The sequence below is a fragment of the Perca fluviatilis genome, chromosome 3, assembly GCF_010015445.1.
Source record: "Perca fluviatilis chromosome 3, GENO_Pfluv_1.0, whole genome shotgun sequence".
In the NCBI taxonomy this organism is placed as follows: Eukaryota; Metazoa; Chordata; class Actinopteri; order Perciformes; family Percidae; genus Perca; species Perca fluviatilis.
The window spans coordinates 33215123-33234632 of NC_053114.1; the positions used below are offsets into that span (position 1 = coordinate 33215123).

The 19510-nt window shown below is 38.4% G+C and overlaps 2 protein-coding genes across 2 annotated transcripts; both read right to left on the minus strand.

The window, feature by feature from the left end:
- Positions 1 to 3871: 3871 nt before the first annotated feature.
- Positions 3872 to 4734, minus strand: nmbb (neuromedin Bb). The gene is made up of 3 exons (XM_039795499.1): positions 4522 to 4734; positions 4108 to 4289; positions 3872 to 4005 (listed from the first exon to the last, which is right to left on the minus strand). Exons 1-3 carry the CDS (start codon positions 4685 to 4687, stop codon positions 3952 to 3954), a joined length of 402 nt encoding a protein of 133 aa, XP_039651433.1. The 5' UTR covers positions 4688 to 4734; the 3' UTR covers positions 3872 to 3951.
- Positions 4735 to 7187: 2453 nt separating this feature from the next.
- On the minus strand, positions 7188 to 15861 carry sec11a (SEC11 homolog A, signal peptidase complex subunit). Its single transcript, XM_039795878.1, has 6 exons — positions 15673 to 15861; positions 15063 to 15172; positions 11839 to 11988; positions 11238 to 11357; positions 7959 to 8016; positions 7188 to 7847 (listed from the first exon to the last, which is right to left on the minus strand). Exons 1-6 carry the CDS (start codon positions 15721 to 15723, stop codon positions 7797 to 7799), a joined length of 540 nt encoding a protein of 179 aa, XP_039651812.1. The 5' UTR covers positions 15724 to 15861; the 3' UTR covers positions 7188 to 7796.
- Positions 15862 to 19510: the final 3649 nt, after the last annotated feature.

Consider the following 19510-nt stretch of genomic DNA (forward strand, 5'->3'; position numbering starts at 1 on the left):
CAGTGTCATTGGTCCAAGTCTGCCTGTCTAGCAGTTGAAAAGATTAACTTTATCGGTTGGTGCTGATTTCTCAATGGCAGGACATTCATTTAGGCCTACAATAACTCAGCTACAGCTTGTACTGATGCTGGTTCAGTAGTTTGTTTTAGAAATGGCACCCCTCTTTTGAACACATACTGTAAACCTATTAAAAAAAACACGGAAAGGCAGCATCAGCACAGAGATGTGTTCATGTATGGTATTTTCTGCCTGAGGGTGGCAGTGTGGCATTGCTAGTTTTACACTGGTGTAAACTGTGTGAGAGGAAGATGTATCAAAATAAGCAGTTGGTAAAAAGACCCTACAACCATATGATAATCCTTATGCTGAATACATAAATGTTTCAGTTGTTCTGTCCTGAATTAAATAATAAAATATGCAACACAGTCCCATGGCAAAAAAATAATAATAGTAAGAGACGTGTGATACGCCCCTGCATTCTGTACTTAAATCTATAAGACCTGTGAAAGTCCTGAGCGCAAGCAGGCCGAGGCGGCCCATGCAAAGGTCTATCCTATAAATTCTTAATGGCGGGCCCGAGCGCAAGATAGATTACTCAGTTGAAAATGATCACCTTTGGGGCACTCAATCAATAATGATGGACTGGTGCCCAAAGCCTTGTTCTTATTGAGTTAAAGCTTACAATGTTTGTCTCTGTCAGCTTTTGGTGTTAGAACTGAACACTTACAAATACAAGTAGAAGCTAAGGCTACTACTGTTGACACAACATTCTTCCGCATTGTGAATTATGCATCAAGTTTTCCTGTTGGCTATAAATTGAGTCATTATTTAAATAGAACAATAAAAAACAAAGAAACAAGCTGATATGCAGGAAGGCAAAGACAGGGTATACAAAGTTATTTGCATAGACAGTCAGTGAACAGTGTAACAGTTTGTACATAGATTCACAGACTTTCGGACCATACACTATGAACAGTGGCTGTTAAGTTGATGTGATAAATCACAGAGTGATGTCTCACTGTTTATGTTTGTTCAAATTAAAATGCCCTCGCATGACATATCAAACACATTTACAAGCAAAGCTTTAATTAGTGAAAGACAAATCTGTCCAAGAAACACCCTCATAAAAACAAGCTGTAAATCATGTTGCAGTTTTTTTTTTTAAACATGATCAAAAAAAGAATTTACTGATCACTTACTGAAAATGGTCACAGCAGCAGTGTTGGCCATGATTTGGATGATATTGCAGTTATTAAAAAAATAAGCCAAATGGCCAATATTTGTCTCTCTGTTAAAAGAAAATGAAAATATCAGTAATACAATTCCCATTTAACCTTTTCAAGATGAGGAAATATATAATCTGTTTAATGTCTGGTGGCTGCATAATGCTTTCACTGAGCATCAGTATTTGATGTGACTGATTCCCCGTGCTGAATATAACCTAGTATTTAGTTATTGTCCTCTGATTGTTAAATGCTGATTGGAATTCTTTAGCCATATTTCCCCCACTAGCTTTTATACATAGCATTGCTATGCTATACACTTATTTCCAAGTTTACTGAGTCTTTAAGCTACATGGACTTTCCCTTTGAAAATATTTTTCAAACAGAGAAACAGTAAGTTTCTTGGCTAACCATTGATACAGATGTATTTATAGGGAATAAAGTATAATGATTCACTTCAACCAACAAGAGAACTGAATGATAAAATCATATCTGTGCAGGAATAACGTTTTCTTTACCTGAAATTTAATATTTAAAATGGTCTTTTATCTTTGGCAAGCATCAACTCCCCTGTGAATTTAGAGACACGTAGTTGTTTATTTGTGTAGGTCGATAGAAAGAGGGATTACTGGATAAATCTGAGCATATAAAAGAATGAAGCATTTATTTCCAAAGTAATCACAGAGCACAGAGAGATGCTAAACTGAATCTCTCATTCCCCAAGGACTGAGGAAGCATACATCGAGGGAGATCTGTGACACACTCAGATTGTCTAGAGACATCGCCTTCTTAAAGTGTTACCCATCTACAACATGTTTGGATCTGCAATTTTAAATTAAATTTACTCATTCACCACCACCCCCCACCACACACACACACACACACACACACACACACACAAAACACACACACACACACAAATTAATAATTATTATATCAATCAACACATTGAGCTGGGCTGTGCAACAGTTGTCTGACATTTCCAGCTAGCTAATAAAAGAATATTTGCATTAGAAGATGAAATTTATCTCAGTATTTAAATAGACTCACACATATTGTGTATATCAGTAAAGATAATACGCTATGGCTGACTCATTACCAGAAAATACAATGTTCTGAATCGCAGCTCATAAAAAGTGTTTTCACTGCAAAGAACATTTTGCAAATCTCCTTATCAAAGCTTGAATGTTTGAATGCTTTTAAGGAAAATGGATTTCCTGTAACTTACTGAGCAGGCTTATTTTATTAAAGTGTACCCACTTTTCTAGCCTACTAAACTACTTGTGTCCAATTTTCTGCACCTGAAAGTTATAGAATTTCAAGGCTGTTGTTTGGCCAAATAATGGTACCTTAAAATGTGTATTTATGGTGAAAGGAATACAAAAATAATTTCTTGGACAAATTATTAGGAAGACCTCTTCTTCTTTTTTTAAGATTATTTTTTAGGGTTAGAAAGACCTCTTAGTATAACACAATTCAACAGCACTACAGGCTGTCGCCTCCAAACTGACCATAAATAAACAGTTGCAACATTTGAACCTTCATGAAGGTAGGATTTATTGCTGGACTGTTGTAGCAGACTGCATTAGTTTTTAGGTGGACCTAATGAACTGTGTTTGTTCGTTATTCTGAGTCACTACTTGGGCCAAAATTGTGGAGTTAACCAGAAATCTACACTACACAACTCTCATCTCTCACACCTATGGATTATATAGTCCATGTTTTCTCCCACCACTCTGAATACAGAGCATATTATTCACCTTGAAAGTGACGTAAAACAGACATGGTATTGTGGGAGAGATGTTGAAATAGCCTGCTGTCTGGATTAGCCCAAGGCAAAGAATGGGTCATATCCCCTCACCACTATTGATTGAGAAAACAGATCATCCCTTTATGCAAGGACAGGAAAAGTATAAAATATAATATTGATTTAATTTCAAATATTCAGAAAACTAGAAAGTGTGATTTATATAAGCTGCCTACATTTGGATTTATATAAGTGTTATTTTTAGGAAAATGCCTTTACCACAAAAGGGAGAAAATCTTACTCATGCTGAACAATCAGTTTTGAGTGTTGGGCCTATAAATAAAGGCTGCGAGGTCACATGTATCAGACCCCTGTGGGGAAAACAGAAGCGGGCAAACTTTGTAGAGCCAAGACCAACATAAAGCTATAACTACAAAAACTTTTCTCTGTTCATTTTAAGACCTGAGCTATGTGTAGGCCCTACTTTAGTTTTTGAGGCCTCAATGAATCATACTTTTTTCACTCAAGGGGCGTTTAGACACTGGCATTTTCAACATCTTTTCTATATTCTCCATTGTCTGCACTCAGAAACAAAGAGAGGAAGCCCAGTTGTGTAGCCATAGGCCTAATGAAGTAAGTCTGTGTATAGCTTAGGCTACTTACAGAATTTCAGTAAATCAAAACGTGACCCATCAATATGTCATAATTTATATGCCGCAGATCAGTCACAGCAGTGCAAATAATCATTTTATTTAATATAAATAACTTTAAACTACAAGACAATGTGAAATAGTATCACCAAAATAAATAGAAAAAAAAACCTTTACGTGTATTGCAAATGGCACATCAGCAGTATGACAGTTACAGTAAATTACAATCATGATGAGCAGGAGACTGTAGACTGCGACTAATGTATTTATTTGAACCCATGAGCCCAGATGACCCCGCATCCGTGTCCATGCGTGCCAGACATCCTCTGTATCACTTTCTGCGTTGGATGTAGCTTTCTAAAATCTTCATCAACATGTCCCCCTCCTGAAACAGAGAGACCATAACATCAGATTAAATGTCAGAATTTCAGTCATGTTTGTGCGCAAAAACAAAACAAAAACACGTTTGGACTTAAGTGATGCTCACCTGAGTTTTCGTGCGGCTCTCCAGTGTATCCACCTGCGCTTGTAACGCCACCTTCAGGAACTCTTGGAAAAGCTCCACGAGAGCGCTCTGCCCCGCAGTGTCTTCCAGTGCATCAGCGCCATGCCCCTCAGCTGAAGGCAGCAGAGGGGTATCCATCACACTCTTCTTCCCCATGAAATGTCCTGCCAAATCAAAGACAATGCTCGTTAGTAGACTTCAGTTATGTGAGACCTGGAGAGAAAATACCTTTTAGGGACATGACAAAATCAACATCCTTAGAGGCAGAAAATGTGATCATGTAAAAAGAAATTTAATATAGCCTATGAGGGAAATATATGACAGATTCTTTAGGTTTCATCCAATGCAAACATGACCGATTTGTCCATAGCTGTTCAATCAAAAGATGGTTCTTACCTGTAGCCCAAAGATTGCCTCTTGGATTCACTTTAATTTTTGCAACTTTATTCCTAAGCTCAGTCAGGTCGAAACTGACTGCGGCGGTAAAAGACATGAAAGAAAATAAGACAAGATAAGCAAATAAGCCACACTGGCAAACATTATTCAGCGTAAACCCTTTCATCTCAACGCGGAGCGGCGAACTGTCCTCCAGGGTGCAAATGTCCAAGTGTCTCCTGTTGGTCGTGGATTGCTCAGACGCATCCTGCTTTTATAGGCTCTCCTGTGCGGGGCGGGCTCTGTTTATGTTGCGTGTACAGCCATCATCATAAATCGAAATCGGCGAACTGTCCTCCAGGGTGCAAATGTCCAAGTGTCTCCTGTTGGTCGTGGATTGCTCAGACGCATCCTGCTTTTATAGGCTCTCCTGTGCGGGGCGGGCTCTGTTTATGTTGCGTGTACAGCCATCATCATAAATCGAAATGTACTCAGGGGAGTTATTGTCAGGGTTTCGTTGGGCCGCGCCTCTGGCTGTGCGTATTTTACGCACCACCCGACTTATCTTTAACTCACCGCAGATGCGAATGTTTGTTGAGAAACAGCGATCAATTATCATCAATTACACGAGCAGCAACATACCAGTGGGCAAATGTTCTATGTGTAGACTAATTGATTCATTAAGGTTTGATTTTTACATTCTCCTGAAGGCTGGACGTTTTTTTGGGGGGGCTGGGGATGGCTGCACAAACAGTAGGCTATATTTAGATTTAGGAAATCCCCTCAAATAAATGCATCATGTTCTTACAATTCATATTAAACCTATCAAATATTCTATGCCACAACATACAGTATATCACAACCATTAATACGAGCTTCATACATACTAAAATCATTTCTTGGAGGTTGGGCACTGTTTATTGTTTGGTTGTGGCCAGATCCACAAAATGGCAGAGGTGATGACAGCTCATGCTTCCTTCTTGAGCAACACATAGTAATTTCCTGCACAGGTCCCTTGAACCCCCTCCAGGTCTCAGGGCCAGGTCCTTAACAATGAGCAACGTGACATTTGGCCAGTTGCAGCATGATGCTGTGATCACCATCAGTCCTCTGAGGACAGGAGAACCTGCTGGTTCTCACTGCTAATTTAGAGCTGATAAGACAGACGGGCTCGTTGTCACTTCAGGGTGCTAAAGTTGCAAGTTTAGTGGAAGGGCTGCAGTTTGCGTCTTGCTCTTTTCATAACCTTTGGCATTCTCTCTCTCTCTCTCACACACACATACACACACACTTGTGATTTTAGACATTCTGCATAGCTGAATGTCAGTCTAATTACTGTCTGGCCATCACGGCATCACTCTCACCAAGTTCAGATTGGATGAACCGAGATAGCCGGGGTTTTATGACTGCATTTCCTTAAAAGATGTATATATATATATATATATATATATATATATATATATATATATATATATATATATATATATATATATATATACACATACATCAAATCTCAGGCTTAAAACAATTGATTCATAGGTCAAGGGGCACACTTTATTTCTAGGGCTACTTGGTGTTGCTTTGTTTACTCAGGGCCACACCACAAATGGAAAGTTGACAGTGTAACTACACATATTCATCTAATTGTGACCACTGAAGCATGTTTTTGTGACTGAAGATAGCAGTGATAAAAAAGTCCCACCTAACAGGCAATGCAATCAAGGTCTTTGATGTCAAGTGAAGATGGCATCCAAATGCAATCTCAGTCCAAGTTCAAATACCCCAATAGTTTTAAGTGGATCCATATTATGATTATATGTTGATCCATGAGATTACATGACTTTGTTGGAAAGCCTCAGTCGAATTGACCTTGACTGCAGGTACACTTTACGTTTGCTCTCAGTATTTAAACAAAGAGAATAGAAACACTCAAAGCATGTCTGCACTAATGAAAAGCTCAGCCCACTTAAAAAGAGGCAGCATCTACAGTACAGGCCAAAAGTTTGGACACACCTTCTCATTCAATGCGTTTCCTCTTTATTTTCATGACTATTTACATTGTAGATTCTCACTGAAGGCATCAAAACTATGAATGAACACATATGGAATTATGTACTTAACAAAAAAGTGTGAAATAACTGAAAACATGTCATATATTTTAGATTCTTCAAAGTAGCCACCCTTTGCTTTTTTATTAATAAGGGGAAAAATTCCACTAATTAACCCTGACAAGGTACACCTGTGAAGTGAAAACCATTTCAGGTGACTACCTCATGAAGCTCATTGAGAGAACACCAAGGGTTTGCAGAGTTATCAAAAAAAGCAAAGGGTGGCTACTTTGAGGAATCTAAAATATAAGACATGTTTCCAGTTATTTCACACTTTTTTGTTAAGTACATATTTCCATATGTGTTCATTCATTCGCATAGGTCTGCAAATTCACCTGAATTTGACAGGGGTTGTTACTGGTTTTGTAGAATATTTGGATTTATGAATGAAAAAACTATGATATATATCCTCTTCATCTTATTTTAAGGAACCTTTTATTTTTTTTTACTGAATTTCTATAAAAGAATACATTTATCAAAATGATATAGGATTAGTAACAATTGTCCTAGAAAACTGTATTTCTAAAGGATTTCCAGAAGAGATATTGCTTTTTACTCTCTAAAACAAGAAGACATAACTTTTTTTATGTGAATTTATTGGATTCTGTAGTAGTAAAAGCAGACGTAGAGACAATAAACAGTCAACTTGCGATATGTCTTTTCGACATTTCCTGATCACGATTGCTCCATCACCCAAGAAAAATGTTTTTAATTCCACCACTGCAGGGTCGACATCCTCTGTAGTAGCTGTTTATGTAAAGCACGGGCCAAAACAAAATGAGACAGAGTTAAAATAATCCATAGTGAATGGTTACCAGATTTCATATTTAATATCATTCATGTTCAGTTGTCATAAAATACTTCACATATCTTTTTCAAAGACAATGATTCAACAAGAAAGAAACAAGATTTAATTTTATCTTGATGAATGGTGTTTCACATTCTGAGAAATACAAATAAAGATCGAGTTTCAAAGTAAATCTAGCCTAGTTCCCACACAAAAATATTTTTAAAGCTTGGATTTTTCAAATGTAAAACACCCTATCCACATTTCTACAAAATGTTCAAACAAATGGTACAAAAAAGCCAGTTGGGTTTGACAAAGTCTAACTTAATTCTGTTTTGAAAGGCATGACTGAGGTTTCCTGGACGTAGTTTAACCTTCTTGAGTCCTGAAGTTTGGGTAACTCACTCCCGATGGACCAGCACAAAGAGACCCAGCAAGAAGAGAACAGCGTACTGCAGAATGAAAACACCAACAAATGTAACAAATTAGATGGTCATGCAACATTTTTAAGCTGTAAAAAAATCGTGTTACTGGGACTGGTGTGATGGGGTCTACCAACTTACTTTGAACTTGGGGTAGTCATTCATGAGAATGGTGACAATTCCAATGTATGGCACGAACCTGGGGGTGATAAAAATGTTTACGGTCAAGAAATGTAATTGATGCATAATATATGTCTGCTTGTAACTGATAACATTTCCTACAGTACACAAATGGTCTACAACTTAAGTCACTGAATGAAAAGGGCAGAAATAAATGGGGCCAAAGTCTCCCCTGCGACTCTCGTCCACGGTCTGGAAGCTGAAGCAGGAACGGTTAATCCCTGTTGCATATTCATTTTTGAAAATAAAATCAGGCCTCCTTCTACATTCACTAACTGTCTTTCGGCCTACGCAACAGAGAACAAGCTATTTAAAATAAATCTATGTGCAGCAGAGCAAGAGGTGAAACATTGTTTCAGCAAACTATTTGAAGATTAATTCACACTGCTTTGCCATTGACCGCATCATTTTTAAGAGCAGCCACTGAAATAAACAACATGGATTCAGATCTAATTGCAAAGCCAAACAAAACAGCACAGCTGTATGGCAAAAAACAACAACGGAAAAGATAATTGTTAATCGCAATTATTCGTATGACAATTATTGGTCAACTTAAGTTTCATGATAGTGACAGCCCTGTTCTGGGATGAACATATGCTCAAACATTAGGGGTGGGAATCACCAGAGGCCTCACGATATGATATCATCACGATACTTATGTCACGATACAATATTATTGCGATTTTAAACATATTGCAATATTCTGCAATATATTGCAATTTATTACCTTTTTTCCAACTTCAAATTTTTCCCAGTTTCAAATGATGTCCCCAAAGGAAAATTTTGTCAACATTTTTTTTATCTAAAAAGATACATTTCTCTGTTTGTTCATCTCACTTCAATTGTATTGCTGCAAAATGGGGATTGTCAAGCAGACAGACTGACCAACACATATATCATAAAAGATCGATACTTGGCGTCTGTGTATCGATACAGTATTGCCACGAAAAATATCGCTATACTATGCTGTATCGATTTTTTCCCCCACCCCTATCAAACATACACCTAAGTGTTGCAAGGGATGTATGTTATGTCGCCTATCACTCTGTCGCTGATGGTTACTGTGTGCGGAGGTGCAATTCATGTTTCCTGCGCACCTGCGTGTTATCAGTCTTGTGGGCATGATGCGATATCCAAAAATATCGCATCATGCAGAGCGCATCTTGTAAAGGTAAAGGTTTTTTTTGTCCGTACAATAAACAACCAGAATGCAGTTATTCAGTCATGCTCTGTGATTGGACATAGCACTTCAGAAAGACCTCCCTATGTTAGCCCTCTCAGTGGCTGATAGATAGATAGATAGATAGATAGATAGATAGATAGATAGATAGATAGATAGATAGATAGATAGATAGATAGATAGATAGATAGATAGATAGATAGATAGATACACACACTTCTGGAAAAGCACTGATGAAGAGAAAGAATTGCCTAAGTCCTACCTTGTTCAATATCAATTAACTAGCAAAGATAATAGAACAACCCTAATCCTCAAATTTTAAACAGAACAGATGGGAAATTGCTGCTTTTTGCATATGACCTTCTTCTGAGTTAGTCACCAACCAAAGACAAACAGGACTATCATACGCAATTCCATTAGATTGTACAAGTGTTGCTTGCATTGGGTCCTTGGCAACACAAGTTTTATCTCACCAATAAAGAATTGGGTTTCATACATACTCTCTGCTAGACTAGTCATTGGTTGCAATTCTCCTGAAACATATCTGCAGGGTTTCTGCAGGTTTCACCAAGTCAAATTTAAGGCCTTTTTAAGACCATTATGAATGAATTTAAGACCTACTAGTGCAGTGCCCATGCAAACTCTGTTTTTGTGTGTGTTTTTAGTAATTAGTGCTGGAGTAGGTAGCTACTACTTTCGGAGGGGGAAGGGCAATTAGAGTAATGGGCGAAGATTCAGGGGGAGGTTGGCTGAAGTAGGTAGCTACTACTTTAGGAGGGGGGAGGGTAATTAGAGTGGCAAGAAGCTATTTATGGTTCTTTCAATCATAGATTTCTCATTTCTTATCTAAACGTCGTCAAACTTGGCACTGCACACTAGGGTTGTGCATCGTCGATAGTGGCTGACTTTTTTTTCCCCCTTACGTGCAACCTATTTGTGAAAAAGACCATCGCTTTGAGCAGACTGGATTGGCTGTAGTGATACACTCTCTCTCCCTGTCAGTAGTAGCTCGCTCTACCTGGACTACTAACGTATCAGCATGCGGTAAGGTCATGCTCTGCGCCTCGGCTTGGACAGAGCGTCCTCGAGAGAGAAAAGGCGTTAAATGCTATCACACTTTCCTTTCTCCCCTCATTGGACTAAAGCCTGTTTAATGGTTCTGCTCTCCATGCAGAGCTTTCGCCGTAGCCTACGTAAGTGGCCTGGTGTTTATACTTGTGCGCTGGTGTGTGCGTCGAACGGGCGTGTGTGTGTGGGGGGAGTGGGTGATAGAGTGAGGGAGAAGTGAGAGAGTGACAGCAATTAGCTTTGGAGCGAGTACCGACTCTAGAGTCATAGTGAGAGAAACAAAGTGTCTTCCCTGTGCTTTCTGACCATGGTGGGAAATCTTTAGCGGGAAAAGTTAACCCTCTCCTTGATTTCACGTTGGTTACGGAGAATGAGAACCAGGAAATGAGTCGGGGAAAAGCTACCAAGCGGCGAAGCGGCGATCGCGTCGCTGCGACGTGTAGTTACATTTTTTGAGAGGTGCATGTCAGGCTACGGCGTAGGGTCCGGCGTAGACGCAGAGGGGTCTGCAGGGGGTACGCCGTTGATTCGACGCAGAAGCATAAAACGGCCTTAAGTTTGTGGACACTGCTGTGCATCAATAAGTAAGTCCGATGTCCTGTGGGCACGGGACAATGTTATGTAGGATTTATGAACGTACGTTAGCAACAGTAGGCTAATTCACGAGGGTGCTATTTTATGTGTGAGCTAATATTGCACATCTGTTCACGTGCGCTGCCAGAGTTATGTTTCTGTTTATTGAATGCGTAATGCAAATATAACCGAGAATGTAATTTAATCTCAGTAATGACGGTATATTAGGTTATTTGTGTCGCTCTGTTAAAGGCAAACGTTCCATTGTACTGTTATTACACAGATCATGAAGATCTGTTTGAGTATAGACTTTACGGCACCGTAGTTAAGTAAAAGTGGGTCAAGTTGTAATTTACTGCATATTATGTTATTAAGATATCTGTATTATTATGTTTTTTTTTCCCAAACAATGTACTTACCCCCTAGCTCGTCCCACCACATCTTTTTTCTCCAGCCAGTGTTGGCCCTGCTTGTACAGTCCTCTGTCATCCACTGCATTGTTGTCCCCTTTGGTCAAGAACTTAATGTCTCCATTTTCCCTGTGGAAAAAGTATCAACGTGATTTTTCAGTACATCCGTGTCTGGATGAGTATACGCGATGAGTGTGAAACATCACAGAGGCCTTTGTGAGCACTTTTAGATTGCTTTCCAATACAGTTCAATACTATCAATGGCACACTCCCACTATATGTTAAAGAAGTTCACTAAATCTAGATTGAAAACCCACCTCTACTCTTTATACTATAGCCAACCATACCACACCATCCTTTCTGCGTCCTTCACAAACAAAACGTTCACTTATTTGTTTATTATTACTGCTTTAACGCTGTTCAATTGTTTTGTTGCTGTCGGTTAGTTCTGTGTTCATTTAATTGTAAAGTGCACTGAGACCATGTCTAATGGTGATTTTACACTTTATATAAATTTGATTCTCAGGTTTGATACACTTGCATCAGACTCAGTGATACTGAGAGTACAACTTAATCATGGACAACACAAATAAAATATGTGTATTTATACTTTTCATGGATCTTTAGTACTCTGTGTACTATTGGGATCTCTCTGCCTTCTATCCTGAAGACAACAATCTCTCCGACTCGGATGGGATCCTCTACGCGGTTGGTCAGAAAAAGCAGGTCTCCTCTGTGGAAAGCTGGCTCCATACTCCCACTGAAATGAATGGTAGATACACATTAACAAAGTTAGTTAATACCATTTGGATCATTTAAACAGAACATTTTCACTCTTAATAAATGGCAATGGCCCAATGGCAATCTCTGTTTAACAGCCGTCCTCCACAACTTGTGGCAGCGAGTCATGTCTTTTAAGAGTTGAAAAGCAACTAAATGTTATGCGGTGTGGAACTGTTTTAAATTGGAAAACAACAAACAAACCCCAAAAAAGCCACAAGGAGGTATTAACAATGACTTTCAACATGACTGCTCAACATTACATGACTCGCGATTAGGACCACAAAGCCATCGGCATCAGGACATCCATGGACATACCTACCTATCAGTGGTCAAATTTGGACTGCATTGCTTGCAATACTTAAAACTAAAAAGTAATACATGACAAAAAACATATTTCAGTCAAAAAATGACTTCACTGAAAGAACATCTGGCAGAATAAACATGAATTACAGGGAGTTACGAGCCATAACATTCTTTAAACAGCAGTCTATCACTTTACTCACAGTATGATCAACAGGTCAACAGTTGATGCTTGCATACACCGTTACTGTTCACAACCGATTACTGTAGACCAGCAACAGGCATGCATGAGAGGACTAATTGTCATAGTTAACAAAGCAATTTTTATTAAGTAAATTATGTACAGACACTTTCTCAGAATCAGAAAGCGATTCTGTAAATGTGTTGCAGAAGGATCCTATTTCCATGCACTTGTTCATTAATATTGCTGTATTAAGCATATTGTTGGGGAAAATATGAATTGTTTTTAATATTAGTTCTGTTTTCAAAGATTTGGATTTAATTCATTTTCAGTTGATAAGGTGGTCATTATGGTATTCCGTAGCCTCGTGAGACCGTCCTGATCTCGCGAGCTCAAGTTTTCCACTCGCAGATCAGTCTGGCATCTTGAGATAGAGAAAATTTGGAGCTGTTCGCCAAATGACCGACCAATCAGCGTTGGTTTTGAGGCAGGTTTAGGTGTGATGCAACGAGAAGCGTCTATCACCAACATAAGTGGTGATAGACAGATGGTTTAGCCAATCAGCTAACCAGTATTTTCAGACAGAGGTAGCCCTAATTCTGTTAGCCGCTCACTAATGCTTTTTTTCTCTTGGATCCTTCTTTTGGAATATGGACCCGGAAACTGAAATGGTGCCTTTTATTCGTAAATTCAAGTTACACAAACGGCAAATATCCTTTACAGACATGTTGCTTGATTGATGAGCTAACGAGCTATGCTTTGCCTGCAGCAGCAGCAGCAGCAGGGGTAGCCTGGCTAGTGGTTGTATTTGCATACTGATTGGTTGATTTGGCTCGTCTATCACCAACATCTGGCGGAGTCAGGTTAGGTATTCTGTGTTCTTGGTAATGAAGTCCCAGTTTTCTTACAGTGTATGGACTAAAATGTCTTGCTATGTAAAACTCCAAAAGGTGATGTTTGGGGGATCTTCAGATTTTTCTGGAGAAATTAAACAAAATCTAGTTATTTTCTTGTACAACAGAGACGCAATTCTTCAAGATCGTTGCCGACTTTAACTTAGTCTAATTCAGTCTGAGGATGTGGGTGATGCTCACCCCCATGACCGCTTAAATCATAAATATGCAGTTCATAGAAAGAGATGTGATAGAAGTAAAATTTAAAACTGCCAGCTTTTCACTAAACTAGTAAGAATGAGAAAAAAAACATGTCATTCTGTGACTAAGCAAAGTCTATACCAAAGCCCTCAATCTCTTAAGCTGTTTTTTCACAAAAGAACTCCGGACTATGTCCAAGGAATTAGGTCCCGACATAGGAGTTTCCCTTTCACACACGTAGCACACCACAGGAGATTGTCCATGTAAAATGACTTTACTGGAAATATTCTGTGTGCTTTAGACGAGGGGTGGCGCTGGGTAGTGTGCAACAGACAGGACATGGCACGGATTACACTGCGCCAGGTAGCCGTTCATAATTTAGTCATAATCAACAGAGTCTCTGCCGATCCCTGAATCTGTCTGACGATTTCGGCAACAGTCGTTAAGGACAGAAGTTCATTGTCTCTCCAGTTAGACATTTTCCTTGCCATCTTCATGTAAACCACCCTCCTATTTCACCCTCAGATGTTTGTTTTCTTCCGTTTTTGCGAGAGCAGCATGAAACGTCACCAACACGCCCACATGCTTGCTGTGAATTTTCACATTTTTGGCACAAACGGAGATTACACGGATTTTGTACTAGGGAGCTGGCGGGGTAAGAGCTCCTGATGTCTGATCCAACTGATTCGGACATTTGCATTCTCACGTAGAGCTCCGTAGGGTGATTTCTAGATAATGTCAGGTTTGCAGTGCATGTGTGAAAGGGGCTTTAGTGTCTCACAAAAATACCTTACAGCTGTCTGAGGGAAAATGTAATATTAGTAACATTTGTATCCAGTCATCACACACACACACACACACAACACAATAAGCATATACAGTACATCTAGTATACAAAATGGTTTCAACAGTATAAACAAAGTAATTAAGAGTGAGGCACAGGCAGAAGCAAGAAGCAGAAGTTTATGACTATCCTATATACTTATCAATGTAGGCTACCCTCCATATCCCAATCAATAATGAAAAAAATAAAATAAAAATCACACTGACTGATGAGGCACAAATGTGGCTTCCCTATAATAAATAATTAGCAGTCTTTTGATACCGTTTTGTTTCTGTAGTTCTGGCATTTTTGATCTTTGCTATCTTATTTTATCGTCTTTAATATTTCTAGTATATTTCTTGTATTTTCTGTTTTTGTGTGAGTGAGTATGTGTGTATGTCCTTGTAACTTGCTGCTGTAACAGAGGAATTTCCCAATTCAGGATTAATAATGTCCATCTATCTATCTACTTGTTGATTATTCTGTGCACAGGTTTATGTTTATTCCCATGCAAAACCCACCACCCTGGGATTCTTTAATACTCAGGGGAAGTTAGTTAAATTCTCACAACACCAACTCTCATCAGCAGAGGCTAGAAATGCCAAATTAAGGCAACACAGAAATTTAAATCCCAACACATGTGACTAATTTACCTGAGAACAACAACAATTGGACTCTCACTGCCAGTGACAACCATCAGTCCCTTCCAGATCATCAGCGCAGAGGAAACAATCATACCAAAGTTTAGCACCTGGTAATACAACTGTAAACAAAAACAAAAAAAGGAATATTAAAATTTCAACAACCACTCAAAACATACGTGTACTTGTATACGTTAACTATAAATAACGCCATTTCAGGTATAAACTAACCCAAGACCAACTTAGTAGTGTAAAGCTTGAATATGTTCACCATATGTTTGATATGACATGGAATTCAGTGGTGATTCACTGGTCTGACGTTACACTTTTAGCTAACAGTGCCATGGCAATTGTGGTCAAACGAGAGGAAATAGCTAGCTTCACTGAAGTCAGGATTATTGTTTAAACAAGTCTCCCATGTGTATTTTATGATGCAGTATGAATGGGACATTTTAATAGATACGTGTGCAAAAAACTGTTCACTTTCTAGGTGGCTAACAAGTGACAGAAATGCTACTGCGTTTAAAAGAAAAGCGGTCGACGGCTAGTTAACGTTAGCTCGTCTCTCACCGTACAAAGAGGTGGTCGTAACATCAGAGTAAACTAATGTTCGGGTACATACCTGCCGCTTATTCATGCGACGAACATCGTCCAGAAAGTCTAAAGATAACATTGTTGCAAATACTACTGAGTAGAAAAAGCACCTAAATCACATTAAAACGTTTAAAGTAGCGGACATATGGATGTACAGTCAAGCACTGTAACTTGCATCCGAATCTTCCGGGTGCGCGCAACCGGAAGTCCCGCCCGCGTGTGAGCGCTGTGTTGAGGTGTCAGTTCAGGATACGAGAGAGAGCAGAAGTGGTTTTCAAAACGACAAAACTAAAGTAAAACGTACGTTGCTGCGACTCTGTGTTTGTTCAGTAGGGTTTTACATTAGTTTAAGGGCAGCCAAGAGGCGTTGCTACGTGTAATAAGGACATTAATGGGATAGATGAGTTGGATGTGTAGATAAATCTAGGCTAACGTTATATCCCGAGGCAAATTGCTGTACAGCAGTTGCAATACGAAGTGAGAAGAGTGCAACTGTAAACGTCTAAGAAAACAATAATGTGCAAATCCAAAATATGTACAATATGTTTACGTCCAGTGCAGAACAAACAGCAACCCTGCCTACAGCAGTCAGAGTGTAGCCTACAGATCGAACTGAACCGAACAAAAGATGGATAGCTCACGTCTTTGGGTTTGTGTTTTATTTATGAGTTTTTTTTATTTTTATATGTAGCCTATGCATGATTGTATGTAGCCGATCTGTTAAACTTGTATGATTATAAATCATAAATAAATTAGGTATAAATGTATGGGTGCATAGCTAAATGTAGGCCAATAGTTTTATATTTTGAGGATGTAGGCCTAATCATATATAGCCTATTTGTATTAATGTAAATTCGGCTTCTATTCAGTTGTTAACTGTGAGCATGACTGCTAATAAACTCGAACTCATTCATATACAATGCCAAAATCAGGTTAAAAGGTGAATTAAAAACATATAAATATGTTAATGTTATGGATCAGTCTAGGTGCGTAGCCTACAGTATCCTAAGTGTAAGAGTAATTCAGAATGTTTATACGCCCATGAATGCCTCTAATGTTTTCTGCTTTCAGATTAGGCTACTTGAGCCATTTTTGAGTGCAGATTAAAAAATAAATATGTCAAGCTTGGGCGAAAACATTCATAATACAATAGTCTTTCTTTCTCACTGTGAATCAAATGAAGTAAGGCTTAGTGATATAATTATTATGACTCAGTCGGTATCATAAACCAAACAACCACCAATAAAAACAATCACTCTGAATGAATAATTTATGACATATTAATGGACGCCTTTAAAGTTGGGTAAACTATATTCTGCAAATAAAACCATGCATAAAGTGAGTGTAGGTGAGTTTACTTTCCACTACAACCTTTATCAACAGCTGGACTGTCAAAATTGTAACCACAACAAATGAACACAGTGAGAAGCTTTCACCACCACTAATTATTAACTGCTTTCTTATATCATGGACCACATCTAATTTCCTATAGGAAGTATGTTTGACTGAGTAAGTGATAACATAATTAGTGACCACACACCTGAAACCCACCTGCCATTTTTGTTTGTTGACTCAGCCTGTGTATTATTAGTGAAACATATGTTACACTTGTTTGAGCCATCGTTAAAATGTCAGGTTTTATGTTGGCATTTATATGACTAATACTTAATTGTTTTTTCCCTCAGTGTTTAAGTCATTCAATTTCATTTCAAAACATGTTCTGAGACTGTGTTCACTGTGTGTTATTCTGAATTATGTTTTGTTTTTCCCTGATGCAATGTGTTTCAGCAACACTTTTCCTAGGGACACGTGTTTGCAGGGACACACATGTACAGATACTAATCAATAATGACAGCGCCCATGTTATAACATTGGAAATTTATGTTACAATAAATTGTAACCCCAAGGAAAGATTTAAAATAAAAAGCTCTATCTTTAGAGATCTTTATCTTAAGTTTTCCATTTCTCTACTGAAGAAAAACATTAATACTGTATGTTTATAATTGTTGGTGGGTAAAACAAGTGTATTCATAAAGGAGTATCCTGAAAGTATTACATTAATTTTTGTCCCCTGAGTAAGATTTATAAAATACAGATGATCCACTCTGTCAAACCAACCAAAAAAGGACATATTAAACCTCAAATCATTTACAGTTGTGTGTTATCATCAGATTAAAAAATTGAACATTTTACACGTAATTTTGTAACAAAACTTTCTTCTGTGCAATCTGTGCTGCATGCATGAAAGTGCACTTATGGAACAATGGCAGCTGTCAAGTTCCCACACGCTGCAGAGTTCAGTTGCTCATTAATGTTTGTGCTTCTCTTGGGCAGTTTCTAACGTAAAAGTACTCTTTGGATTCAACAATTTTGTTTTTTCTTATATATTCCTAAAAGAGCATTATGTAATGGAAATTTGTCTAAAGTCATACTTCCATATATGCTTAATCTAAAAGCAGAGTGTGAATGCTATATGCCAAACTGAATTTCACAGTTGTTTTCTGATGGCTTTGCTCCCTCAGATTGTTGTGAACTGTTGTGTCTTGGTGATACATTTGCCATGCTTCATACAGAGGAAGCTGTAGTTGCTGTATATCCATTATAATTTTCACTGCAACCCTCTGAGCAGAGGAGGACAGAAGTTGTGAAGTGGTTCCAATTATTCTCCTAATGAAATTAAAGGCTCATGTTTTGATTGAGTTTTTTTAACTACATACCACCAAGAGCACTGAGCGATATTGAAAACCATTAAAGTTGTTTAGAGGTTGTCCACAATGCATCTTAGATAGGAATACCCCTGATAAATCTGGATTGATTTGTTGTAGATATTGCAGATGTCACAAGAAGTGTCTGTGGTGAGCTTTATGCAAAACATAATTGAGCAGATTTAGCAGCATATTGATGACTGTTTCAGACTCATCTAGTATGCACATCTCCTCTTTCTATGCAGTTTTTGAAAGGAGGATTTATGAACCCTATTGAACAGCACTACGTGCATACACTACAGCATTTAGGCAAAACTGATTTTATTCAGATTAAGCCTTTATGTTCCCCATGAAAAGAAATAACCTGAGATATGCATCAGAATGTAATTATTTTGTAGTCAGCAATAGCTTGCTGTGATATGGTAGATTAATTTAGCACTGACAGTCAACTTAGCAATGGCACCGAGACCAATGGCAGCCTGGGACTTTTGGCGTACTGGAGATAAAAGTTTTTTCAAATGCCAACTAGTCTGTGGCATTTAGGGACGTGTGATAATTTTCATATAATCTGCCAAAATGGTCACAACTACCCTGGCCTGCCAATGGTAATTGAGGTCAGTCAGGCACAACAATGAGAGGTCAGAATAACAGGCAGCCTTGTGAGAGTTTGGGTCTTAGATACCACACTTGTCACTGTTTCTGTTTTTCCTCGTTTTTTTTTCTCCATTCGATTGAATGAGATCTTATCGACTGTGCATCCTCATTGTGCCTCTGATATTGTACAAATAATGTCTGGCTGAATGTAGAGATGTTATTTTATAATATTACCGTACGAGGTGGTCAAAATGAAATAAGGTCTTTGCATATTTTTACATGTTGCCACATAATGAGCCTGAATGTGAGACTGAAAGTGTTTAATGTGCTAAAGACCGAGTGTGAGGTCTTCACATTATCTCAACAATATGTCCTATTAAATGCAATGGCAATGACTTAGGCCTATACACACACACAATTTCTACAGTTAAGGACTTACAATTCTTTAATTTGCTACGTCTTATCATGGGTATTAATGCTGAGATTACTGTGAGTGATTCAGTGCTCTTTATAGCGTTCGGCCAGAGCTACTCAGTGCAGCAGGAAGAGCTGTGCCAATGCATCTTT

Bases quoted from the DNA above. Each gene is read 5' to 3' on its own strand.
- nmbb (XM_039795499.1), bottom strand. From the start codon at position 4,687: ATGAAAGGGTTTACGCTGAATAATGTTTGCCAGTGTGGCTTATTTGCT. The intron at 4,290-4,521 runs GTAAGAACCATC...TTGATTTGGCAG, and splicing joins AGGCAATCTTTGGGCTACAG to GACATTTCATGGGGAAGAAG. The intron at 4,006-4,107 runs GTGAGCATCACT...TCTCTGTTTCAG, and splicing joins AGAGCCGCACGAAAACTCAG to GAGGGGGACATGTTGATGAA.
- sec11a (XM_039795878.1), bottom strand. From the start codon at position 15,723: ATGTTATCTTTAGACTTTCTGGACGATGTTCGTCGCATGAATAAGCGG. The intron at 11,989-15,062 runs GTAAATTAGTCA...CATTCATTTCAG, and splicing joins CCAATTGTTGTTGTTCTCAG to TGGGAGTATGGAGCCAGCTT. The intron at 8,017-11,237 runs GTAAGTACATTG...TATCACCCCCAG, and splicing joins GTGGTGGGACGAGCTAGGGG to GTTCGTGCCATACATTGGAA.